The following is a 27,573-nucleotide window of genomic DNA, read 5'->3' on the forward strand; positions in this document are numbered from 1 at the left end:
GGACAGATGCAGTCACAGAGAGAAAAAATGTGATGTGTCCGTGTTGGAGCCCCGCCCCCGCACAAGACAGCAACACAGCCCGGGAGAAGGGAAGTTTCTGCTCCAGGGTAGTGATGGGAATTCCGGCTCTTTTCAGAGAATCGACTCTTCTGAATCGGCTCCCATTAAAGAGCCGGCTCTTATGGCTCTGAATCGGCTCTTCATTAAATATCACTAAACACCACTCAGAATCGGAGTAAAAGCCCCGCCCCCGTCTCCATGACAATTCCAGACTGCTTCTCTGACTGGGGCAATCCCTCCTGCTACTGCTCTGCTCCGCCCCATACACTCCTACAAGCTGCAAGAGGAGGACTACATCTCCCAACATGCCTCAGCGCCCTTTATTGCAGAGCAAAGCAGAGCTCTGTGGGGCGGCTGAGGCATCGGCTCTTTCAAAACTGAGAACCAGCTCTTGTCGTTCGCAGCAAAGAGCCGGCTCGTTCGCGAACGACCCATCACTACTCCAGAGATGATAAGCTGCATGCACAGGCAGAAGAGAAGGTATGCAGGCAGGCTGCTAAGAACACTTCCTGTCCTGTGTGCAGACTCCCAGTACTGTTATAACTGCTAGAATGTGCCCTGCTCTTTTGATACTAGAGTTTTCTTTGAAAGCTGGTTAGGCTGTAGGCTGGTAAAGCTGTAAACCTGTGCTTTAGTGCTGTGCTGTCTCTCCCTCTCCCCTCTCTGTTCCTCTGCCCCCTCTTCCATCTTATGCTGTCTCTACCCCTCTCTGTTCCTCTGCACCCTCTTCCATCTTATGCTGTCTATCCCTCCCCCTCTCTGTTCCTCTACCCCCCTCTCACATCTTATGCTGCCTCTCCCTCTCTACTCTTTCCCTCTGCTTGGATTACGTGTATTTTCTGGTGAAACGCTTCCACATTACGATTATTTTCTGACAACGCTGCCCCATTACGATTATTTTCTGGTGAAACGCTGCTGCCCTATGATTAATTTCTGGTGAAATGCTGATGCAATAAGTGTATTTTCTGGTGAAACACTGCCACATTACGATTATTTTCTGGTGAATTACGATAATTACTATTATTTTCTGATGAAACACTGCCGCATTATGATTATTTTCTGGTGAAACGATGCTGCATTATGATTATTTTCCTGGGGTGGGAGGGGCTTGGGGGGGTGGCGCCACAGGTTTTCTCGCCTGGAGTGACACAATGACTAGAGGCACCCCTGATCCGAATAATAAAATAAATTGAATTAAAATAATAAGAATAAGTAGAGAGTAAAGGTCATATCATCAAATAGAGACATCAGGAAGTTCAAAAGCATAGAGGTTATCATAATTGGACAGTGTATACATAAGGTAACAATCCCTATCATCTGTCCCTCTATGAAAGGAGGGTCTTATGTATAAAGGGGTGTGGTTACCGCGTGACTATTGTAATGTTATGGTCTTTCAAACAGGGGAGTTCATATTTTTAGACAAGTGGGGAACATTATGTATACCTTAGTGGATGGGCCCCGATAGGTGGTCGTCTGGGGGTACACCATGGGGGGATTTTGAGTCACGCGGTAACCACACCCCTTTATACATAAGACCCTCCTTTCATAGAGGGACAGATGGTAGGGATTGTTACCTTATGTATACACTGTCCAATTATGATAACCTCTATGCTTTTGAACTTCCTGATGTCTCTATTTGATGATATGACCTTTACTCTCTACTTATTCTTATTATTTTAATTCGCCTTTCTCCCAGGCGGACACAGCCCCTTCTCCTCCAGTTCTCGATCTCGGTGAGTCCTCTTTGGTACACTTTGCTCATTGGTCCGGCGGACCACCTCCACCGGTTTTTCATGCATGTTTCTCCGTTTTCCTGTCACTGCAACACTTATCTTCGGGGTACTCTTACCACAAGCGTGGCTTGCATCACTCCAACACTTTAGCATTCTGGCAATTCCAGTCTGAGCTTGGATTTTTCATATGCACTTTGCACATGTCACTTTCTTATCCTTTCTTATCTCATCATGGTTTTTTACCTATGAACTATTGTGGTTGTGAGTAAGGGGGATGGGCTGTATTTATTTGATAATTTGATTATTCAACTATTATTTTTGATCATCATGAACTGTAGCCATTGGCTGTGTTACATTGTGTCCACCTGGGGCCCATTGTTTTAATTGTTTTTAATGGATTGTGTAATTATAGTACAATAAAGCTCATTAATTATTTACTTAGATGGTTGTGTGGTGCGGTCCTTCAGGATTCATCTTTGTTTTTGTAAATCGTGTCAAAAGATAGCACAATAGTGGCTTTTAAAAATATGGTACTCAAAGATGTTGAATCATTGAATATGAAAAACAACAAGGTTGAAGCACAGCTCATACGAGAGTTGAGCGAAAAGAAGGAAATTTTGGTGAGGCCAGCTGATAAGGGGGGAGGGGTGGTCGTTTTGCATCATGAACAATACACACAAGAGATGACAAATATTCTCAGTGACAGTATTACCTATAGAAAACTTAAGTTAGATCCAACAAGTGAATATATGGAAAAATTGAGGAAAATCCTCAGGAGTGGGTTGGAGAAAGGGATCCTAAAGGACGCAGAGTTTAGATACCTTATGGTGGATGCCCCACGTATCCCGGTTATGTACATTAACCCTAAAATCCACAAAAGTCAAACCCACCCACCTGGACGACCCATTGTAAGTGGGATAGGGTCACTTAACCAGAGAATTGGTGAGTATATTGACATTTTTTTGCAGCCAATAGTGGGCACCTTACCGTATTTATTAAGGGATACTAAAGATTTTTTTACGGACCATCAATGGTATGGAAATTGGGGACAGTGATATGTTGGTGACGGCAGACGTAACCGCGTTGTACACCATCATTCCGCATACAAGGGCATTGGAAACTGTAAGGGAAGCTTTAATAGATTCTGGGCAGGTAGGTGAGGACCAAATTGGGTTCATTTTGCAATTATTGGAATTCTGTTTATCACACAACTATTTTTGGTACAACGGCGCATTTTATGTGCAGGCCGTCGGATGTGCCATGGGGGCAAAGTTTGCTCCGAGTGTAGCAAATATTTTTATGGACCAGTGGGAGAGAAGGATATTAAGGGCACAGGAAAGTAGTAGAGTATCTAACTGGAAACGGTTTATTGACGACCTTTTTTGGGTCTGGAGTGGTGACAAGGAGGAGCTAGAAAAATATATACAGTGGGCCAATAATAATGAATGGGGGATTGAACTAACAATGAAATGTAATCAAGAACAGATAGATTTTCTGGATGTGGTGGTTATGAAAAGGGAGGGTACTATGGGAACGAAACCTTTTTTTAAAAAAACCGACCGGAATTCCTATATCCCGATACAGAGTTGTCATCACCCCAACTGGATGCGTAACATCCCTAAAGGCCAACTGAGTAGAATACGGAGAAACTGCAGTACTGAAACAGATTATATTATGCAAGCAAAAATGCTCATTGAGCGATTTGTGGAAAAGGGGTACAGCAGGGATTATCTTGATGAAATCTCCACTGAAGTTTTGAACACGCAGAGAGAACATTATTTAGAGGATAAAAGAGAGGGAAATAATGGGTCCAATGCCTTTGAATATGCGGTTCTGATGGATTACAACTCACAATATAAGCAGGTGGAAAGGATCTATAGGAGACATTGGAGTCTCCTGAGGAATGACCCTGTTCTGGGTAGGTCTCTACCAGAGCAGCCGAAGTTCATTTACAGGCGAGCAAGTAATCTACAGCAGAAATTGGTTAAAACATACGTGGATGGCCCTAAAGTTAGAGATAGGACTGACGCTTGGGGAAACGTGGGTTTCTACCCGTGTCACCAATGTGTTGCCTGTGAAAGAGCACATGGTGTTAGGAAACAGGAAATCAATTCTTTGCAAACTGGGAGGAGTCACAAAATTAAAGAGTAACTGTTAGCCCCCAAAGTGAAATTTAAATCTCTACAGCAATGTTTTATTTAGTATTAAAGTGATCCAAAAAGCCAATGCAGAACTTAAAAATCAATATAATTATGTTACTATGTAGCCTTTTGCCTAAGCTAATGACGCAAAGCCGCATATCTGATACTGATGAGCATGCAGAGCATGCCTATGTCTGCCCGACCCCCCTCTCCCCCCCAGGACCAGGTGCCGATCTATTCGCACCACAAACAGCTGACCGCTCTGACAGGGAGAGAGAGCGGCAGCACTTCCAGCGCAGCCACGCAGAGCAGCCGCCACCGTGCATCTCTCTCACATGTGACTCGGCGGCGGCTGCTCTGCCGTGGCTGCGCTGGAAGTGCTGCCGCTCTCTCTCCCTGTCAGAGCGGTCAGCTGTTTGTGGTGCGAATAGATCGGCACCTGGTCCTGGGGGGGAGAGGGGGGAGAGGGGGGTCGGGCAGACATAGGCATGCTCTGCATGCTCATCAGTATCAGATATGCGGCTTTGCGTCATTAGCTTAGGCAAAAGGCTACATAGTAACATAATTATATTGATTTTTAAGTTCTGCATTGGCTTTTTGGATCACTTTAATACTAAATAAAACATTGCTGTAGAGATTTAAATTTCACTTTGGGGGCTAACAGTTACTCTTTAAGGAGTTTATTCAAATATGTGGTTTACCTCCTTTGGTGCCCGTGCGGCCTGCAATATGTGGGCCGCACGAAAAGGACCCTGAAAAGAAGGATTGGGGAACACATCAACAACATCGCGAGAGGGTTTGGGGGGCATAGTGTTTCTAAACATTTTTTGGAGAAACACAATAAAAATTCGGCGTCACTTAGTTTTTGTGGGTTACAGAAATTAACGGCTAGGTGGAGGGGCTGCCATAAGGTTAGGGAAATATCTAAAATGGAAACGAGATGGATTTATGAACTCAAGACACTTACACCTGGGGGTTTGAATGTGGAACTTGACATAAACTGCTTCATTGCAGATGATTAGGTTTTCATTGGGTGATGTGGGAGGGTTGGGTAGTTGTAATATATATATATAAATTGTATTTTATAGGGGATTTCTCCCACTGTTTAGGCTGGATTCATGAGCCGCACTATTCTTCACTGTGAAAAAAGACATGGTTCACACTATAGGGCTTATTGTAATGTTATGGTCTTTCAAACAGGGGAGTTCATATTTTTAGACAAGTGGGGAACATTATGTATACCATAGTGGATGGGCCCCGATAGGTGGTCGTCTGGGAGTACACCATGGGGGGATTTTGAGTCACGCGGTAACCACACCCCTTTATACATAAGACCCTCCTTTCATAGAGGGACAGATGATAGGGATTGTTACCTTATGTATACACTGTCCAATTATGATAACCTCTATGCTTTTGAACTTCCTGATGTCTCTATTTGATGATATGACCTTTACTCTCTACTTATTCTTATTATTTTAATTCAATTTATTTTATTATTCGGATGAATATATTTTGCATAGGTTTAATCTTTTGAGGTTATATAACACTTTTATGTTATCACGTCAGAATATTTTGGCAGAATATTCTGTCTATGTGCTGTTTAACACTGAGTGGAGGGCATTTTTGTCCCTGTAGTCCGTTTTTTCAAAGATGGCCGCCGCTTTGACTCACGGGATTATGGGTTATGTAGTCAGTAAGAGAGAAGATGGCCGCCGCTGTTAACAGGGGGATTCTGGGTTATGTAGTCCTTAGTCAGCAGGTGGGGGACGCAGAGCGGAGCAGTGCGGTGAGTCTATCTGCGCACTGTGGCTTGATAACGGGGTCACCTATGTTAACCTGAAGGGGGGTCAGACTCTATAAAATAGTAGATTTAAATGCTGGAGTAATTTGGGTATTGTTTTGTATACACCTGTAATGCGGAAGTAGCCGCAAAGCAGTATGGGTATTGTAGTCCAAAACGGACAGCCTATTGTATCAGCTGCCTGGCTATGACAGCAGCGGCAGCAGCGAATGAATCCAGCCGAGGCAGCTGGTCATGTGATAGAGGTGGAGAGTATATAGAGCATCCCTCAGCTCTGAATGGTCGAGCCCCTGATGAGTCATTGGACGAAACTAGTAGGGCGGAGCCTAAGGAGCTGAGGAGACGCTGGAGGATCCTGTGCTGTGTTTTTATATGCGCATGTTTTACTGCAAAATTTGTAAGTGCACTACTTTTTACTACTTATTAAAATCAAACGGAATTATGCTATGGTCGGCTTTGTTTGAGTCCTAGGATGCTCTTTACCCCAAGTATTGAAGTTAAAGCTATATCAACACGCTATACTGCTGGTCTGTTGCGGGTCGGCCAGTGCATCTGGTGAGCGCCCTGTGTATCTATGTTGGTGGAAGCACGTTGGGTGGCACTGTTGTGGAAAGGGGTGCACTGGTGATAATACTAAGACCCATTTAAACGGTATCACACTATTGCATTTTCCTTGTCTTATTCTGAGTATACGATTGGATGCCCGGAGAGGCTGGTGGAGTGACCGGAGGAACCTTTGCTGGCAAGGCCAAAAACGCTGATTGCTTATCTGAAAGGATTGGCCAACCGATCTGGTGAGCGTATATTGATAAGCGCTGTGACAGGATTTGGCCAATTTCTCTGGAGGGAGTTTTTACAGTGAAGAACATATACTTATGAAATGTGGATGAACTTTTTTTTTGGACGGCATTAGGCATACCCCAAAAAGGACATTTGAGCATTAGGCAGCAATAGTGCTGTGGTTTATGTTAACTGGTGATCGCTCTGCTTTTATGTTTTAATAATTCTACCTTGTGAGTGTTACACACACTTTTTATGCAGTAAGCGAACCAGACTGGTATAGGAGAGAGGAGAGTAAGGAGTACAGTGAGGAGCGCCAGGTCTTTTATTTTTGCCGCCACATTATGCAGCCAATACTCACCTGGGTGCTTCTTATCAAGCTGTGCTCTCTGCTGAATATAAAATCGCATGAAAACTGACGTAGGGCGTTTTGGAGGATCTTCTATAGGAGGCGTTCGCGATAACTCTTCTGGAGTCAGGCTTTTTGAGAAACATCTTGTTGTCACACATTGTACAAGGGACACTGTGCTTGGAAGACTGCTGCATCTGGAAATGAAGACACAGCAATGGTTGTAAGTCTGCTGCCAAACAGTGTTGCAAAAAGTCCATCTACAGGAATGTAAATATATGTATATAAACACGTACCGTATTTTTGGGAATATAAGACGCCCTGGCATATAAGGGCAAAAATCAGGAAAAAAAATTAACTATACCTAGGTGCGTCTATGGTGCAGAGGCATCTTATGGACTTTTAACCTCCCCAAATTGGCTACACTGCCCATCTGCACTAACTTCTGCTACACTACACTTACCCCTGCTGCCACCACCAACTACACTACACTACACTTCACTAACTAACCCCTGCAGCCAACCCAAACTACACTAAACTTCACTAACTATAACCCCTGCTGCATCTCACCTGATCCTGTCAGCACGATCCTCTCCTCCTCCGTCTCAGGGCAGTAATCCGAGGGTCGCAGCCATCATCAGAGGGTCCCAACAGTCATCAGAGGGTCTCAGCAGCCATCATCAGAGGGTCTCAGCAGCCATTATCAGAGGGTCTCAGCAGCCGTCATTAGAGGCTCCCAGGGTCTCAGCAGCTGTTATTAGAGGCTCCCAGCAGCCGTCATCTGAGGGTCCCAGCCATCCCATCCAGGATCACGTGTCCAGCCTTCGATGTCCCAGCCGCCGGCTCCTCTTCACTGAAGTCTCTTATGCAGACTGCAGCCTTGCGGTGAACACACGCTGCCGCCCTGCCGACATCCTCCATAGTTACAGCTTCCTCTTCTTAGTTACAGTGCCCTCTTCTTTGTGACGAGCGGCGCACGTCAGGCGCACGTGCGCCGCTCATCACACAGAAGGGGGCACTGTAAGTAAGAAGAGGACGCTGTAACTATGGAGGATGTCGGCAGGGCGGCAGCGTGTGTTCACTGCAAGCCTGCAGTCTGCATAAGAGAGTTCAGTGAAGAGGAGCCGGCGGCTGGGACATCGAAGGCTGGACACGTGATCCTGGATGGGATGGCTGGGACCCTCGGATGACTGCTGGAAGCCTCGGATAACAGCTGCCACCTTCGGATGACGGCTGCCACCTTCGGATGACGGCTGCCACCTTCGGATGACGGCTGCCACCTTCAGGTGACGGCTGTGACCCTCAGATGACGGCTGAGACCCTCAGAGAGGATCACAGCGGCAGGATCCGGTAAGTATAGTATGTGGGCCAAAATACTGTATTGCATAAGAAGATTTCATTCTATAGCAATTATTATGTTTACAGCAAGAGGTGGCTAGTGACTGGGCTCCTGATAAGGGGGTATATTCACTTTCTTTTTATTAATAATATATTCCTCCTCTTCCCTTTATTTCCCTGCCTAGCTGCCTAGTTGAAACATGATCCTCTGCTCACTTGTGTTTACAAGTAAGGCTGAAGTGACTTAGTGATTGGAGGAGAAAAGAAAAAAAAAAGTTAAGGGAAGAAATTACATCAGTATTTAGCCTCAGACTGTGGAAAAAGTACATGGTTCCCACCAGGAACAGAATTCTCTTAATTTACTATATAAAATTTACTGAAATCAAAACATGGACAGTACAATACATGTGTTATGTAAGTAGATCAAGTATTTACCTACTGATAAATGTGTTTTTCCCTGGCTTAGTATGGCTAATCCTCCTGCTTTAAAGAGAATCTGTATTGTTAAAATCGCACAAAAGTAAACATACCAGTGTGTTAGGGGACATCTCCTATTACCCTCTGTCACAATTTCGCCGCTCCTCGCCGCATTAAAAGTGGTTAAAAACAGCTTTAAAAAGTTTGTTTATAAACAAACAAAATGGCCACCAAAACAGGAAGTAGGTTGATGTACAGTATGTCCACACATAGAAAATACATCCATACACAAGCAGGCTGTATACACCCTTCCTTTTGAATCTCAAGAGATCATTTGTGTGTTTCTTTCCCCCTGCAGCTAACTTCCACTGAAGTGTCAGGCTGTTTCTTCCTGCAGAGTGCAGACAGCTCTGCCTGTATGTAATTCCTCAGTATGCGAAAGCCCAGCCAGCTCAGAGGAGGATTTATCCAGCTTGTAAAAGATAAGAGAGAAGAGAGGAGCTGCTCTAATCCTAAATAACACACAGGCAGTGTGCAGAGAGGGGCCTGGAAGGGGGAGTTCATAGCAGAACCACAACACTGAAGAACTTGGCAGCCTTCCAGACACAGGCTGACAAGTCTGACAAGAGAGAGATAAGTTGATTTATTACAGATATGGTGATAGTAGAACATGCTGCAGTAAGCCAGAACACATTAGAATAGCTTTTGGAACTTGTAGGATGATAAAAAACAGGATGCAATTTTTGTTACGGAGTCTCTTGAAAACAGAAGGCATTTGCAATTATTCAGGATGGAGACCTCCAGAACCTCTGGAATACAAAGATGTGTCAGCTCGCTTATTGTACAGAGACACAATAATCCTAATCCACAATAACATGCATGCAAACTGTTTCGAACTGGTTGATTCTCATCAGTGCGTGGCATGGATCAATGTGGTTCTTCTATTAGGTAAGACTTGAAACATCCAGAGTAACTGATTGCTCACCAAGCTCATGGTGAACCAGAATTCTAGGAGCAAGCTGGATTATTGTAGCTCTGTACAATTACCAAGCTGACACATCATTGCATTCCAGCGGTTCTAGAGGTGTCCAACCTGATTGCAAATACTTTCTATTTTAAGAAAGCAACATTTCTCTTTTGCATAGTATTCTAGTGAGACGGATGTTTTTGGTCTTTTTAGCCCTTTACACACTCCTAGAAATTCTGGTTCACCATGATCTTGCCGGGCAATCTGTACTCTGTGTGTTTTAAGTCCTACCTCATAGAGCCACATTGATGAATGCCATGCACTGATTAGGATCAACCAGTCCGAAACAGTCTGTATGAATGTTGGATTTTTGTGTACAATTAACAAGCTGACACATCATTGCATTCCAGGAGCAGTAGCAATAGACAGCAGGCTCAACTGCAAAAATGTATTACCAGGGAGTCAACCAGTATACACTCAGATCCACCAAGAGTGTAGGTCAGTCATATATCAAAGAAAAGATAAATGGGTCTCTGTCACATGAGCCCTAGTGGTCAGACCGCAAATTGCCTTCCAATCGGTTTCAGCACACAGACCATGCAAGCTTTGGTCGCGATCTTTGCGCAGAAACCGACAGAAATTTGGGCAGCAGCCCGACCAGAAGGGAGCCTGTGAGGTACGGTAATTACAACTTTACACACTAGTTCAGGGTATAACTGCCACCACCTCTGTTACCATGGGACAGAGGAGCCGCTGACTGTCTGAACCTAGATCTACAAATATAAACGGTTAAAACACGCTGTATTCTGTCTAGCTAGCAACAATACAATACTAGCGTCTCTTCAGAAGTCTTGTTCAGTTTGTGTGGCTGCGAAGCAGGGTAGCGGAACAGTGAATGACTTGGATGAAGTCGTTTATTCACGGCAATATAAATAATTAATATATACAGACAATTATTAAAATCAACAATTATTAAAACAGTAATAGCCAGTATGAAAAATAAAGAAAGGGAGAAAAAAATACTTAGTTTCTGGAAAGATGTCCTTTTGTGGGAAGAATCATAAAGTCCTTGGTAAAATCATTTGTTTCAGCTCAAAGTTCAGACCAGGTGGATGCCAGCATATCCTCAAGCTGGCACAGATGAGATCAAGATGGAGTTTCAGGGTGGAGGACACTGAGTTTGGGTCCTCTGCCATTCTTATGCCCCTGATCCAGTAGGAGGGAGTGAGGGTGGGAGCCACACACCCCCTTAGAAGATGAGATGAGCCCTCCCCTTGTCCTGGGGACCAGAAATCATCTAACCATATATGGGCTCTATCTCACAGAACCGTACAGGTCAGGGCAGATGTATTAACATTTTCAGGTCTGTCTCGATTTACCCAGCGCCCTGATACCAGACATGAGGGGTGGGACCCCCGTGGTATCATCAGGGCACTTTCAAACTGCCTAACTGGCAATCTTTACCTCCGAATGTTCTGAAACGTCCTCAGAACCAGCACCGGGACTCATGCTACACTTTCCCCACGTTTGGCGAAGCTGCCATCTCAGGAAACCCAGAAATATGACAGATCTGGGAAGGTATGGATTCTGCTATGAGCCTCAGGTTATTCAGGATGTGGGCTAGCAGCTGGCTTCCCTTTGATCCTTAACAGGGAGCAAGGTGTCAAGACCTCCCGGGGATTCGTAGCCTGCCTGGCTGAACCTAAGCCTCCTTATCACCCTTTGGTTAATTAACATCTACATGAGATCAGCTAGGTGTCACCTGGTTCCCAGAACAGAAAAGGGAATTAATGCCTCCATGTCATTCTGCCTTCCACAGGGAATATGTCTAAGCTAATTAACCACTCAAAAGACATCCTGCACCTAAATTACAGGCAGAGGAGAAAAACTTGTATTTTAAAAAAAACAGGAATGTCCGTTCTGATTCCTGTAATGGCTGCACAAATTTAGCCAGACAGCGATCAGAAATTGGACTGCGCGGCTCCTTCCAATTCGCCCGCGTTTCTCACGGCTGTTCCGTGACAGCCCCCCCTGGGGAGAAGGCAGATAGACATGCATCAGCAAGATGTGTGTCGTTGCCGCTAACCTGCGATATCTGGTCTAGTTCCCCGTTGCAACGGGATAGCCCGTCAGCGTTCTGGTGTCGGCTGCCCGCTTCGTGTCGGCCAACCTGGCTGACGGGTCTCGAGCTGCTGGCACGGCGGGGAAACCCATTGGCGCCTGTGGCTCGGTTCCACTGGACAGGTCGCGGTCTGATACCCTCAGGTTTGACACGACATGGACCGTTCTGGACAGGGCGTTTGCGCCACTGCGGTCGGATGTGGTGTCTGCCGGGACTGCGGACAACGGGCAGTGGTTTGGGTAGGTCAACAGCCAGCCCACGCAGGGGTTCAATGCGAAGTGGCTGTGGACCTAAGGGAACCCCGCGGGAATCCCTGGACCTTCCCAGCTCCTGACAGACGGCACATGCTTTGCAGTAGTTTGCTACATCCCTGTTCATCCTGGGCCAATAAAACTGTCTCCGAATACAGGCAAGTGTCTTGCAGACACCAGAGTGTCCTGTCAGGGAATTATCATGTGCGGATTTCAGCACATGTCCACTGAACGCACTCGGGACCACAAGCCATTTGGTATTCGCATGTGATCTACCGGTAGGGGGTTGTACAGACTTGCTGTACAGTCTCCCACCTTCCCAGTACACCTTGAAAGCGGCCCCGTCTGTGAGGGGCTCAGAGGCTTGCTGCTTGAGCACCTCCAGGCTTGGCTCCCTTTGTAGAGCTGCTGTGAATACGCTGTCAGTTTAAGCCACCTGGCTCATGTCACACGAGGCCAGCGGCTGAAAGGTCTCATCCCTATGGTCAGAGGAGGGGGAGGAGGACGGAACCCCCTCCACCTGTTCTGAGCTCAGGTTCTGAGCAGTACAGCTGCGCGGTAATGCTAGCCCAGGTATACCTTCAGAATGGCACAGACTGGCATTACTTGAATCATCGTTGCATGCATTAATGACAGTGACAGGCATAGACACATTTTCATTACAGACAGTTGGTACCTTAAACACAGGTACGGTTACATCTTCATCACAACAGGCAGTTTGTACATCAAACTCAGGTGCCTTTGAAGCAGGCACTATTAAACCTGGTACCCTTGAACTGGGCACATTCAACCCACCTCCCCCTGGTGCTCCCCCAAGTGTATAAAGTACCTGGTGGTGGGTGGAGAGTCCCTCTCCTTCCGTGAGCGACAAGGCGGTCGTGGCAGGTTCGTAGTAGGACACAAGCTTGCCCAAATCAGTCCCCAGCAACACAGGGACTGGGAGATCCTTCATAACCCCAACAACCCTTTCTTGGACTCCCACCCCCCAGTTGATCTTCACTCTCGCGTGGGCTATGTGAAAAAGGTTGCCCTCCACTCCAGTAAGGGCAAGGGATCGGCTGGAGCTGATTCTCTCCTTTGGCACAAGGTGTGAGTGAACTAACGTCATGTCAGCTCCGGTGTCTCGCAATCCGGTGACAACTTTGCCGTTCACTCTAACAAGTTGCTGCTGGTCGGTTCGGTAGCGGATTTCCTTTCCGCGGGAAAACAGAACAAAATCTGATGATCCAGGCTGTGGTTCGCTGGCGTATTGCCTCTGCTGTGGGTGAGGTACAGGGGATACAGGTGCTCCAGGTGCTGGTGGTGTCTATCTCTGCTCCGGACAGTCGAATTTCATGTGTCCGGGCTGGCGGCAGTAGTGACAGATGACCTCTCCAGGGGCTGCGGGCCTGAGTGCAGTAGCTGCGCTGGGTGGCCTCTGTGGCTGACGGCTCACAGGGGCAGGAGAGTCTGCCGGCGTATTGGGCTGACCTCCTCTCCAGCTGGATGGGAGAGTTCTGCGTGTATCAGACACCCGGGTAGTGGCAAAGGTCTCAGCGAGGTCTGCAGCGACAGTTGCTGACGCAGGCTTGCGCTCAAGCACAAACTGTCGTACATCAGCAGGGAAAATGTTCAGAAATTGTTCCAGGACTATCAAGTGCTCCAGGACATCATAAGACCCTTTGGTGAGGCCTAGAGTCCACTGGCGGAGTGTGGTGAGCAAGCTGTTGACCACATCTCGATAAGAGTCAGAAGACTTTTTCTGCCAGGTCCTGAACTTTTTGCGATAGGCTTCTGGCGTCAGCTGGTATTTGGTAATGATAGCGTCTTGTATAGCGGCATAATCATTATTTTTCTCCGCAGGCAATTCTGCGAAAGCATCAAGCGCTTTGTAGCGCAGCAAAGGTGTCAGATGTCTGGCCCACTGGTCTTGGGACAGACGATATTGACGGCATGCTTTTTCAAAAGACCGCAGAAACAAGTCAATGTCAGTGTCTTTTTCAATATTAGCACATTTAAATTTTGCACTTACGGGTGGTGCAGCTCCTTCAGCAGGGAGGCTGGGCGAAGAACTCCGGCTGGCCTGTTGCACTTTTGCCATGTTTAGCTCATGCTGTCGTTGGCGCTCCCGTTCTCGCTCAGCGGCATCCCTCTCCGCGCGGCGTTCTTCAGCAGCAGCAGCCTTGCATTCTGCAGATTGTCGTTCACGCTCCTCTCTTGCCTCTGCAGATTGGCGCTCCAACTGCGCTTGCATGTACTGCAGGTACTTGTCCAGGTCAGTCTCCATCAGCTTTCGTAATGCCTGCTGCATTACTGGATCAGCACCCATGGACAGTCCAGTACTGGCCAGTTCCGGGCAAGTACTTTCAGAAACTCTGGGATTGGGGACCATACTGACAGCCTCCTGTGTCACTGTTGCCACATTGCCCGCAGGTTGCTCAACCTCTGTACGCTCAGGATCTTCAGTCTCTGGTTCCCCTCGACTTGAGTCAGATGGGCTGGTATCCACTTCAGCGGACACTCCCGGCTTCCGCAGTTGCTGGGTATCCCATCTGGACAAGTCTGCTATCAGGTCCCATTTTTTCTTGCGGAGGATGTCCATGCCCCTCGCTTTGCAAAGATTTTCCAGGTCTGATACGGCCATGAGCTTGTAGTTCCCGGACATTTCCACGCCAAATAAAATAAAACTTTTGGGGAGGGGTACTGGCTAGTGTTGTCCGGATCATGAACGATTCGGATCTTTGATCCGAATCTATTTTATGAGTCGATCATCCGAATCATCAAAATGAGTGATTCGGATCGCAAAAGGGGCGGGGCCAGGAGCGACACGCCCCCTCTCAGCGGGCAGCGGGGTCCTGGAAGCAGAGCAGGGACTGATCGCTGAGTTGGATGGGAGGCAGCCTTGCACAGGGACAGGTAGATGAGAGAGAGGGGACATGGGTGCCACTGCCAGATATGTGTAGAGCACACATACTGGCTGAAATGTGCTGCCCATTACAGGCTGTCTGTTCCTAGTTGTGCACAGTGATCACATGGGAAGCTTTTGGCTCAGCACAGCTCAGTAACTTTGCAGGCACTGTGATTGCTTTGCAATATTATCCTCCCAGACTCTGCTTTATACAGCTGCACTTATCTTCGGGGAATGCTTTCTTTCACTGTGCGACATTTGCATGAGAAAGTACACAGATGAGCATATAGGTGAAATACATGTAAAGCATATGATTGCAGCATGTGGGTATTGTGTGCAAGCAAACATTTCTGCTCTCTGCTCGTCCCTCCTCCCTTCTCTGTCCATTCCCTGCCCTCTGTCCATCATCTCCCCTTCTCTGTGTGTCCACCCCCCTCACCTTCTCCTGTCCACAGACCTGTCCTGCTAGTCATTTCACCCCCGAATGCTTCCCTAGTAAAATGATCCGAGATTCGGATCAAAGATCCGGATCTTTTCAATGATCCGATTCGAATCATCCGGATCATTGAAAAGATCCGAACTTCCCATCTCTAGTACTGGCTACCCAGTCTCCTGTATATATAAAAAATATATTGCCTTCCAGCTACACCAACTAATTAGTTCGTTTCTGGATAGCGCTAGCGCTATCTTAGCTACTTTCAGCACAACACAGGACCCAACCGCTGCCAAACACTGTCACAGGAGCCCTAGTGGTCAGACCGCAAATTGCCTTCCAATCGGTTTCAGCACACAGACCATGCAAGCGTTGGTCGCGATCTTTGCGCAGAAACCAACAGAAATTTGGGCAGCAGCCCGACCACAAGGGAGCCTGTGAGGTATGGTAATTACAACTTTACACACTAGTTCAGGGTATAACTGCCACCACCTCTGTTACCATAGGACAGAGGAGCCTGCTGACTGTCTGAACCTAGATCTACAAATAGAAACGGTTAAAACACGCTGTATTCTGTCTAGCTAGCAACAATACAATAGCAGCGTCTCTTCAGAAGTCTGGTTCAGTTTGTGCGGCTGCGAAGCAGGGTAGCGGAACAGTGAATGACTTGGATAAAGTCATTTATTCACGGCAATATAAATAATTAATATATACAGACAATTATTAAAATCAACAATTATTAAAACAGTAATAGCCAGTATGAAAAATAAAGAAAGGGAGGAAAAAAATGCTTAGTTTCTGGAAAGATGTCCTTTTGTGGGAAGAATCATAAAGTCCTTGGTAAAATCATTTGTTTCAGCTCAAAGTTCAGAGTTCAGACCAGGTGGATGCCAGCATATCCTCAAGCTGGCACAGATGAGATCAAGATGAAGTTTCAGGGTGGAGGACAGTGAGTTTGGGTCCTCTGCCATTCTTATGCCCCTGATCCAGTAGGAGGGAGTGAGGGCGGGAGCCACACACCCCCTTAGAAGATGAGATGAGCCCTCCCCTTGTCCTGGGGACCAGAAATCATATCTAACCATATATGGGCTCTATCTCACAGAACCGTACAGATCAGGGCAGATTTATTAACATTTTCAGGTCTGTCTCAATTTACCCAGCGCCCTGATACCAGACATGAGGGGTGGGACCCCTGTGGTATCATCAGGGCACTTTCAAACTGCCTAACTGGCAGTCTTTACCTCCGAATGTTCTGAAACGTCCTCAGAACCAGCACCGGGACTCATGCTACACTTTCCCCACGTTTGGCGAAGCTGCCATCTCAGGAAACCCAGAAATATGACAGATCTGGGAAGTTATGGATTCTGCTATGAGCCTCAGGTTATTCAGGATGTGGGCTAGCAGCTGGCTTCCCTTTGATCCTTAACAGGGAGCAAGGTGTCAAGACCTCCCGGGGATTCGTAGCCTGCCTGGCTGAACCTAGGCCTCCTTATCACCCTTTGGTTAAATAACATCTACATGAGATCAGCTAGGTGTCACCTGGTTCCCAGAACAGAAAAGGGAATGAATGCCTCCATGTTATTCTGCCTTCCACAGGGAATATGTCTAAGCTAATTAACAACTCAAAAGACATCCTGCACCTAAATTAGTGGCAGAGGAGAAAAACTTGTATTTTAAAAAAAACAGGAATCCGTTCTGATTCCTGTAATGGCTGCACAAATTTAGCCAGACAGCGATCAGAAATTGGACTGCGCGGCTCCTTCCAATTCGCCCGCGTTTCTCGCGGCTGTTCCGTGACAGTCTCCACCTGGATTTGTGCAAATAGCTTATGTGTTTTTATTCACACCATAGTAGCAGAACACAACGTTTCAGCCTCACGGCCTTTATCAAGTGTTAACAAACAACTGCCAAACCACCATTATATGGAAAAATTAAAACACCGCAAACGGGGCCAGTACAAGTTTAATTGTTTAAGGAGAGATTTGCATGAATTTGCATTTAAAGGTACAGTATACTATAAATTCACAAAACGCATCTTAGACTGTATTCATCAGGGGACAGTGTACTCAGCCTGTTAATCCATCTGCTTTCTCTTCTGAGTAAAGTTGTCTGTCCATCGCTGCCCTCGTTGATGAAAACTTTCTCAAGGACACACCAGCGAAGGTCCCCTGCTGTGTGTCCGCATTCATAGTAGTGTTTGCCTATGGGAGAGTCTTTTTTTTCTCAGGGTCATTGACATATTTTTTTATATAACCGTACATTACTTCGATGTTCGTTGATTCTGACCCTAACTGCTCTGGAGGTTTGTCCCACATAGCCCATACCGCATGGGCATATTAGAAAATACACAACATTTGTGGTTGTACAAGAAAAGTTCCCATTTATACCTATCTTCGTGCCCTTCTGAGGGTGCCTGACATGATCCCCCTTAATGATACTCGCGCAGTTCTGACAGCTCATACAGGGGAAAGTTCCCTTTCTTTTGGGTAAAAAAAGTGTCCCTTTGCAGTCTGTTCTTTTTTATATCCGCTTTTACCAACGTGTTTTGAATACTCTTGCCTTTCCTATAGACAAAAGACAAGGGAACTGGAAATACTTTTGACAACAATGGGTCAGCTTTTATTATTGACCAACTGTCCAAAATACTGCGTTTAACCAGCTGTGCGTGATTGTCGAAAGTTGAAATGAACTGGACATCTCTGGCAGAGCCTGCCTTTGGGGGTGGCAAGTGGGGCAATCGGCCCAGGCCCCGCGCCTGAGGAGGCCCCGAACCCTCTGCAATGCTGGGGAGAGCGGGCATAGTTGTTAAAACTCACGTGTCTTCATCCGATGCTCAGAGCTACCATCTATTTCCTCTCCCAGCATCTGTGTATTGGTAACAGCGCCCCCTATGATGACGTGACCGCATGTCACCACAGGGGGGCACTGTTACCAATACACAGATGCTGGGAGAGGAAATAGATGGTAGCTGTGACTGTGAGCATCGGTGAAGACACGTGAGTTTTAACAACTATGCCCGCTCTCCCCAGCACTGCAGCCACCTTGCTATCTAACCTGTACTGCGGGGCATCTACCTATATAATCTATACTGCGGGACATCTACCTATCTACCTATATAATCTATACTGCGGGGCACTTATCTAACCTATACTGCAGGCTGGCACCTATCTAACCTATACTGCAGGCACCTATCTAATCTATACTGCAGGCTGGCACCTATCTATCTAACCTATACTGCAGGCTGGCACCTATCTATCTAACCTATACTGCAGGCTGGCACCTATCTAACCTATACTGCAGGCTGGCACCTATCTATCTAATCTATACTGCAAGCTGGCACCTATCTATCTAACCTATACTGCAGGCTGGCACCTATCTAATCTATACTGCAGGCTGGCACCTATCTAACCTATACTGCAGGCTGGCACCTATCTAATCTATACTGCAGCCACCTATCTAACCTATACTGCAGGCTGGCACCTATCTATCTAATCTATACTGCAGGCTGGCACCTATCTAACCTATACCGCAGGCTGGCACCTATCTAATCTATACCGCAGGCTGGCACCTATCTAATCTATACTGCAGGCACCTATCTAACCTATACTGCAGGCTGGCACCTATCTAATCTATACTGCAGGCTGGCACCTATCTAATCTATACTGCAGGCTGGCACCTATCTAACCTATACTGAAGGCTGGCACCTATCTAACCTATACTGCAGGCTGGCACCTATCTAATCTATACTGCAGGCTGGCACCTATCTAACCTATACTGCAGGCTGGCACCTATCTAACCTATACTGCAGGCACCTATCTAACCTATACTGCAGGCTGGCACCTATCTAACCTATACTGCAGGCACCTATCTAATCTATACCGCAGGCTGGCACCTATCTAACCTATACTGCAGGCACCTATCTAACCTATACTGCAGGCTGGCACCTATCTAATCTATACTGCAGGCTGGCACCTATCTAACCTATACTGCAGGCTGGCACCTATCTAACCTATACTGCAGGCACCTATCTAACCTATACTGCAGGCTGGCACCTATCTAACCTATACTGCAGGCACCTATCTAATCTATACTGCAGGCTGGCACCTATCTAACCTATACTGCAGGCACCTATCTAATCTATACTGCAGGCTGGCACCTATCTATCTAACCTATACTGCAGGCTGGCGCCTATCTAATCTATACTGCAGGCTGGCACCTATCTAACCTATACTGCAGGCTGGCACCTAACTAATCTATACTGCAGGCTGGCACCTAACTAATCTATACTGCAGGCACCCATCTAATCTATACTGCAAGCTGGCACCTATCTATCTAATCTATACTGCAGGCTGGCACCTAACTAATCTATACTGCAGTCACCTATCTAATCTATACTGCAGGGTACCTACTTACCTATCTAATCTGTACTGCGGGGCAACTACCTGTCTAATCTATACTGCAGGCACCTATCTAATCTATACTGCAGGCACCTATCTAATCTATACTGCAGGCTGGCACCTATCTAATCTATACTGCGGGGCACCTACCTATATAACCTATACTGGAGGCACCTACCTATCTAACCTATACAGAGTGTGTGCTTCCACAACGTGTATCCACAGCATATGTCTCTAGGCCCCGCATATGACACTTGCCCCAGGCCCCGCGTACTCTAAGGCCACCTCTGATTTCTGGCATGTTTTTTTTTGGTGTGGCCTTACCTCTAAGGTCCTCGCATCTCATTGCAGCTACATTCTGAGCTGTCTCAGGCAGCTTCTCCCTTTTGTACCCTCTAGCTGTGAAGTTCTCTATCAATCTCTCAGCCTGTCTCTGGTAAGCCTCATCTGTTGACGTGAGTCTCCTTGCTCTTATAAATAGTTAGGATCGGGGTTGCGTGTCTATCTTTATGCACTTCCGGCAGGGTGTACATCACTGGCACCCTATATTGAACCTTAGTTAACGCAGATTTCAATGCACTGGAGATGTGGCCCATCTCAAAGGCCTCCATAAGGAACATGTCAATGTCCCCCTTAATATTGGTGGAGGGATCCCCCGGTAATTGTTTATAGGTCTCCACATTGTTAACTTGTTCACGTAACTTATCGATGTATACATCACTTTTTTGTGCAACCAGAGGACCCCCCTTGTCAGCTTTTTTAACTATGGTGGTGCTGTCATTCTGTAACCTCTCAAGTGCTTCCCTCTCTTTTAAGGCCCGGTTCACATTGGCGGTCGCCGTCCGGAATCGCCGTGCCGGAGCCGGACCGCATGCGGAACGGACGGAACGGACGCACGGCACAGCAATGAAAGTCTATGCGTCCGTTCACATGCGTCCGTTCCGTCCGGACCGGAGCCGGACTCCGGCGTAAGATCCAACATGCGCTATTTTTTGGTCCGGCTCCTCCGGCAGACGTATCCGGAGTGGAGCCGGACTGTTGAATCCGGCCAATACAAACCAATGAGAACCGGAGAGCGCACAACACACTGGCCGTAAAAAACGGACGCTCCACCCCACCTCCCATGCTTCCTCCATGCTACAGCGGCCATCCTGGACGGGGACACATGGGCCCAGCGCCCACAGAGTGGAGCAGCAGCGACCTCACGCTGGAGCTCCCCGGCAGCAACATGTCCGATACGTCTGATAACGAGGAGGTGAGGCCCTACAACGACCCCAGAGCTTCTGCCGACCTCCCAGACCCCAGGTATTATTATACAGCTTGTTATCTCAAACGGATCTGGACCGCAACCGTGTTCATACCGCACGGAAAACGGATGCAAACGGACCGCACCCGGAACGGATCCGGATAGGAACCTTACGGATCAGGTCCAGTCCGGATCCGGTGCGGTCCGGACATCCGTTCCGGTTTTTAAAAAAACGCAAGTGTGAACGGGGCCTAAGGATATGTTTTGCTTAGATTTATACCTGTTACAGTCCCACTTGGTGTGCAGTTCATGCATAACAGTAGACTCAAAAACATCCAGTGCGTCATTTGCAATAGGTGGATCTGTCATACATCTCCCTTTGTGCCGCATAGGGACCTCTGGGTCACTGCTGGGATTGTTCAAGTTCAGGCTATTAACCAATTCTTTTAACGAGAATCTGTATTGTTAAAATCGCACAAAAGTAAACATACCAGTGTGTTAGAGGACATCTCCTATTCCCCTCTGTCACAATTTCGCCGCTTCCCGCCGCATTAAAAGTAGTCAAAAACAGTTTTAACCACTTTACCCCCGCGCGTACGTATTTCTCCGCCCCTTTTTCCATCCTTTAAAAACCAGGGACGGAGAAACACGTACTTTCCGCGTTCCCGACGCTGCCCGCGCTCCCGCTAGTAAACACGCCGCCCGCCGCTAGTAAACACGCCGCCGCCCGCTCGCCCAGAGATCAATGAACGGGAAAATCCATTCCCGTTCGTTGATCTAAGCCCCGCAATGATCAGCTGCTCTCCTATGGGCAGCGCGATCATTGTGAGAAAAAACTCACGTGTCCAGCCTCCTTATTCTTCCTCCAAGCTTCCGGAAGGAAGCTTGGAGGTCGCATTAAAACAAAAAGTTACTGTGGCCATCTTGTGGCCAAATAGTAAACTACACCCTACACATTTTTCACATACAAAAAATGACTTTTACACATAAAATTAACTCATTACCTCCCACACTCCCCATTTTTTTTTTTTTTTGTAATTAAAAAAAAATTAAAAAATTTACAATTAAAAAAAATACATAAATAGTTACCTTAGGGACTGAACTTTTTAAATATTTATGTCAAGAGGGTATAACACTGTTATTTTATAAACTATGGGCTTGTAATTAGGGATGGACGCAAAACTGAAAAAAATGCACCTTTATTTCCAAATAAAATAACATTGTGATAGGGACATAATTTAAATGGTTTTATAACCGGGACAAAAGGGCAAATACGTTTCATGGGTTTTAATTACAGTAGCATGCATTATTTAAAAACTATAATGGCCGAAAACTGAAAAATAATTATTTTTTTCCCCACATTTTTCCTATTTTCCCATTAAAACACATTTAGAAAAAAATAATTCTTGGCATAATGTCCCACCTAAAGAAAGCCTAATTGGTGGCGAAAAAAACAAGATATAGTTCATTTCATTGCGATAAGTAATAATAAAGTTATAGACGAATGAATGGAAGGAGCGCTGAAAGGTGAAAATTGCTCTGGTGGTCAGGGGGTAAAACCCCTCAGTGGCGAAGTGGTTAAAACAAAAAAGTATTTGGCTTCAGGAATGCCCTATAAACAATAGGAAAGGAACACAATTATGCAATGAGTAAAAGTTCATCTCGGATCCAACACAGCACACAAGTGATCCTAACCCCCCCCCCCCCTTTTCTCCCCACCAACAGAGCTCTCTGTTGGTGGGGTCTGATCATCCCCCCCGTGTTTTTTTTTTTGTTTTTTATATATATAAATATTTGTGTTTTTTTAATAAAATATGCCAAATATGCTGAGCACGGGCTATGCCGCGCAGGGGGATTTCTCAGGCCCTGCTGGGCCGATTTTGATAATTTTTTTTACAGCACGCAGCTAGCACTTTGCTAGCTGTGTGTGCCCTCTGATCGCCGCCGCTCTGCGCTGATTGCCCGCTGTGCCGCCCCCCCCCCCCCCCGAACTCGAGCGCTGCTTGGCCAATCAGTGCCAGGCAGCGCTGAGGGGTAGATCGGGTCTCCCAATGACGTCACGGCGTCGATGACGTCGGTGACGACATGCCGCCCGTCGTAATGGCGAAGGGGGAAGCCCTCCAGGAAATTCCGTTCTTTGAACGGGATTTCCTGATCGGAGATCGCCAGAGGCGATCGAAGAGGGCGGGGGGATGCCGCTGCACAGCGGCTATCATGTAGCGAGCCCTGGGCGCGCCACATGATTTAAAAAAAAAACAAAAAATGGCCGAAAACTGAAAAATAATTATTTTTTTCCCCACATTTTTCCTATTTTCCCATTAAAACACATTTAGAAAAAAATTATTCTTGGCATAATGTCCCACCTAAAGAAAGCCTAATTGGTGGCGAAAAAAACAAGATATAGTTCATTTCATTGCGATAAGTAATAATAAAGTTATAGACGAATGAATGGAAGGAGCGCTGAAAGGTGAAAATTGCTCTGGTGCTCAGGGGGTAAAACCCCTCAGTGGTGAAGTGGTTAAAAAGTTTGTTTGTAAACAAACAAAATGGCCACCAAAACAGGAAGTAGGTTGATGTACAGGATGTCCACACATAGAAAATACATCCATACACAAGCAGGCTGTATACAGCCTTCCTTTTGTATCTCAAGAGATCACTTGTGTGTTTTTACCTTTTGTCCCCTTCAGCTCTCCTGCACTGAATACTAGTGACAGGCTGTGAGGCTGATCCTTTCTTCCTGTCTAATTCCTCAGTATGTGTCAGCCCAGCTCCTTTCAAAGCCTAACAGAGGAGGATTTTTATCCAGCTCTCTTCTATCACTGATAACATAGCAGAGACGCTGCTGGCTTACGTAAATAACACACACACTGGAGTGTGCATAGAGGGGCCTGGAAAGGGGTGTGCATAAACAGACCAGCACGGAAAAGTTGGCAGCCTTCCAGACACAGGGCGACAAGTCTGACAGGGGAAAGATACATTGATTTATTACAGAGACAGTGATAGTATAAAGTGCTGCAGTAAGCCAGAGCACATTAGATTAACCACTTGAGGACCTAGGGCTTTCTACCCCTTAAGGACCGGCCACTTTTTTTCCATTCAGACCACTGCAGCTTTCACGGTTTATTGCTCGCTCATACAACCTACCACCTAAATGAATGTTGGCTCCTTTTCTTGTCACTAATAAAGCTTTCTTTTGGTGCTATTTGATTGCTCCTGCGATTTTTACTTTTTATTATAGTCATCAAAAAAGACATGAATTTTGGCAAAAAATGATTTTTTTAACTTTCTGTGCTGACATTTTTCAAATAAAGTAAAATTTCTGTATACATGCAGCGCGAAAAATGTGGACAAACATGTTTTTGATAAAAAAAACCCCATTCAGTGTATATTTATTGGTTTGGGTAAAAGTTATAGCGTTTACAAACTATGGTGCAAAAAGTGAATTTTCCCATTTTCAAGCATCTCTGACTTTTCTGACCCCCTGTCATGTTTCATGAGGGGCTAGAATTCCAGGATAGTATAAATACCCCCCCAAATTACCCCATTTTGGAAAGAAGACATCCCAAAGTATTCACTGAGAGGCACAGTGAGTTCATAGAAGATATTATTTTTTGTCACAAGTAAGCGGAAAATGACACTTTGTGAGAAAAAAAAGAAAAAAAAAAGTTTCCATTTCTTCTAACTTGCGACAAAAAAAAATGAAATCTGCCACGGACTCACCATGCCCCTCTCTGAATACCTTGAAGGGTCTACTTTCCAAAATGGGGTCATTTGTGGGGTGTGTTTACTGTCCTGACATTTTGGGGGGTGCTAAATTGTAAATCCTAAAGGTGCTCATTGGACATTGGACCCCTTAGCGCAGTTAGGCTGCAAAATAGTGCCACACATGTGGTATTGCCGTACTCAGGAGAAGTAGTATAATGTGTTTTGGGGTGTATTTTTACACATACCCATGCTGGGTGGGAGAAATATCTCTGTAAATGACAATTTGTTAATTTTTTTTACACACAATTGTCCATTTACAGAGATTTTTCTCCCACTCAGCATGGGTATGTGTAAAAATACACCACAAAACACATTATACTACTTCTCCTGAGTACGGCGATACCACATGTGTGGCACTTTTTTGCACCCTAACTGCGCTAAAGGGCCCAAAGTCCAATGAGTACCTTTAGGATTTCACAGGTCATTTTGAGAAATTTCGTTTCAAGACTACTCCTCACGGTTTAGGGCCCCTAAAATGCCAGGGCAGTATAGGAACCCCACAAGTGACCCCATTTTAGAAAGAAGACACCCCAAGGTATTCCGTTAGGTGTATGGCGAGTTCATAGAAGATTTTATTTTTTGTCACAAGTTAGTGAAAAATGACACTTTGTGAAAAAAAACCAATAAAAATTAATTTCCGCTAACTTTTGACAAAAAATAAAATCTTCTATGAACTCGTCATACACCTAACAGAATACCTTGGGGTGTCTTTTTTTCTAAAATGGGGTCACTTGTGGGGTTCCTATACCGCCCTGGCATTTTAAAGGCCCAAAACCGTGAGTAGTCTGGAAACCAAATGTCTCAAAATGACTGTTCAGGGGTATAAGCATCTGCAAATTTTGATGACAGGTGGTCTATGAGGGGGTGAATTTTGTGGAACCGGTCATAAGCAGGGTGGCCTTTTAGATGACAGGTTGTATTGGGCCTGATCTGATGGATAGGAGTGCTAGGGGGGTGACAGGAGGTGATTGATGGGTGTCTCAGGGGGTGGTTAGAGGGGAAAATAGATGCAATCAATGCACTGGGGAGGTGATCGGAAGGGGGTCTGAGGGGGATCTGAGGGTTTGGCCGAGTGATCAGGAGCCCACACGGGGCAAATTGGGGCCTGATCTGATGGGTAGGTGTGCTAGGGGGTGACAGGAGGTGATTGATGGGTGTCTCAAGGTGTGATTAGAGGGGGGAATAGATGCAAGCAATGCACTGGCGAGGTGATCAGGGCTGGGGTCTGAGGGCATTCTGAGGGTGTGGGCGGGTGATTGAGTGCCCTAGGGGCAGATAGGGGTCTAATCTGATAGGTAGCAGTGACAGGGGGTGATTGATGGGTAATTAGTGGGTGTTTAGGGTAGAGAATAGATGGAAACACTGCGCTTGGGTGGTGATCTGATGTCGGATCTGCGGGCGATCTATTGGTGTGGGTGGGTGATCAGTTTGCCCGCAAGGGGCAGGTTAGGGGCTGATTGATGGGTGGCAGTGACAGCGGGTGATTGATGGGTGGCAGTGACAGGGGGTGATTGATGGGTGGCAGTGACAGGGGGTGATTGATGGGTGATAGGTGATTGGCAGGTGATTGACAGGTGATCAGTGGGTTATTACAGGGAAGGACAGATGTAAATATTGCACTGGCGAATTGATAAGGGGGGGTCTGAGGGCAATTTGAGCGTGTAGGCGGGTGATTGGGTGCTCGCAAGGGGCAGATTAGGGTCTGATCTGATGGGTAACAGTGACAGGTGGTGATAGGGGGTGATTGATGGGTAATTAGTGGGTGTTTAGAGGAGAGAATAGATGTAAACGCTGCGCTTGGGTGGTGATCTGATGTCGGATCTGCGGGCGATCTATTGGTGTGGGTGGGTGATCAGATTGCCCGCAAGGGGCAGGTTAGGGGCTGATTGTTGGGTGGCAGTGACAGGGGGTGATTGATGGGTGATAGGTGATTGGCAGGTGATTGACAGGTGATCAGTGGGTTATTACAGGGAAGGACAGATGTAATTAATGCACTGGCGAATTGATAAGGGGGGGGGGGGGTCTGAGGGCAATCTGAGCGTGTGGGCGGGTGATTGGGTGCCCGCAAGGGACAGATTAGGGTCTGATCTGATAGGTAACAGTGACAGGTGGTGATAGGGGGTGATTGATGGGTGATTGATGGGTAATTAGTGGGTGTTTAGAGAAGATAACAGATGTAAACGATACATTTGGGAGGTAATCTGACGGCGGGTTTGCGGGCGATCTAATGGTGTGGGTGGGTGATCAGATTGCCCGCAAGGGGCAGGTTAGGGGCTGATTGATGGGTGGCAGTGACAGGGGGTGACTGATGGGTGATAGGTGATTGGCAGGTGATTGACAGGTGATCAGTGGGTTATTACAGGGAAGAACAGATGTAATTAATGCACTGGTGAATTGATAAGGGGGGGTCAGAGGGCAATCTGAGCGTGTGGGCGGGTGATTGGGTGCCCGCAAGGGGCAGATTAGGGTCTGATCTGATAGGTAAAAGTGACAGGTGGTGATAGGGGGTGATTGATGGGTAATTAGTGGGTGTTTAGAGGAGAGAATAGATGTAAACAATGGATTTGGGAGGTGATCTGATGTCGGATCTGTGGGCGATCTATTGGTGTGGGGGGGGGTGATCAGATTGCCCGCAAGGGGCAGGTTAGGGGCTGATTGATGGGTGGCAGTGACAGGGGGTGATTGACGAGTAATTGACGGGTGATTGACAGGTGATCAGGGGGATAGATGCATACAGTAAACGGGGGGGGGGGGGGGAGGGGGGGGTGGTCTGGGGGGAGGGGGGGTCTGGGGAGAATCTGAGGGGTGGGGGGTGATCAGGAGGGGGCAGGGAGCAGGGGGGGGGGAATGACAAAAAAAATAGCGTTGACAGATAGTGACAGGGAG

The 27,573-nt window shown here is 46.7% G+C and overlaps 1 protein-coding gene across 4 annotated transcripts in view; it reads right to left on the bottom strand.

Annotated features, from left to right (window-relative positions):
- LOC137533890 (transcription factor A, mitochondrial-like) overlaps positions 1 to 27,573 on the bottom strand; it is a 118,265-nt gene that overhangs the window by 67,266 nt on the left and 23,426 nt on the right. For all 4 annotated transcript variants that reach the window (XM_068255188.1, XM_068255189.1, XM_068255190.1 and 1 more), the window contains exon 3: positions 6,877 to 7,061. In XM_068255188.1, the coding sequence (XP_068111289.1) occupies positions 6,877 to 7,061 (185 nt within the window). The remainder of the gene's footprint in view (positions 1 to 6,876; positions 7,062 to 27,573) is intronic.

This window comes from Hyperolius riggenbachi, chromosome 10, assembly GCF_040937935.1.
Source record: "Hyperolius riggenbachi isolate aHypRig1 chromosome 10, aHypRig1.pri, whole genome shotgun sequence".
In the NCBI taxonomy this organism is placed as follows: Eukaryota; Metazoa; Chordata; class Amphibia; order Anura; family Hyperoliidae; genus Hyperolius; species Hyperolius riggenbachi.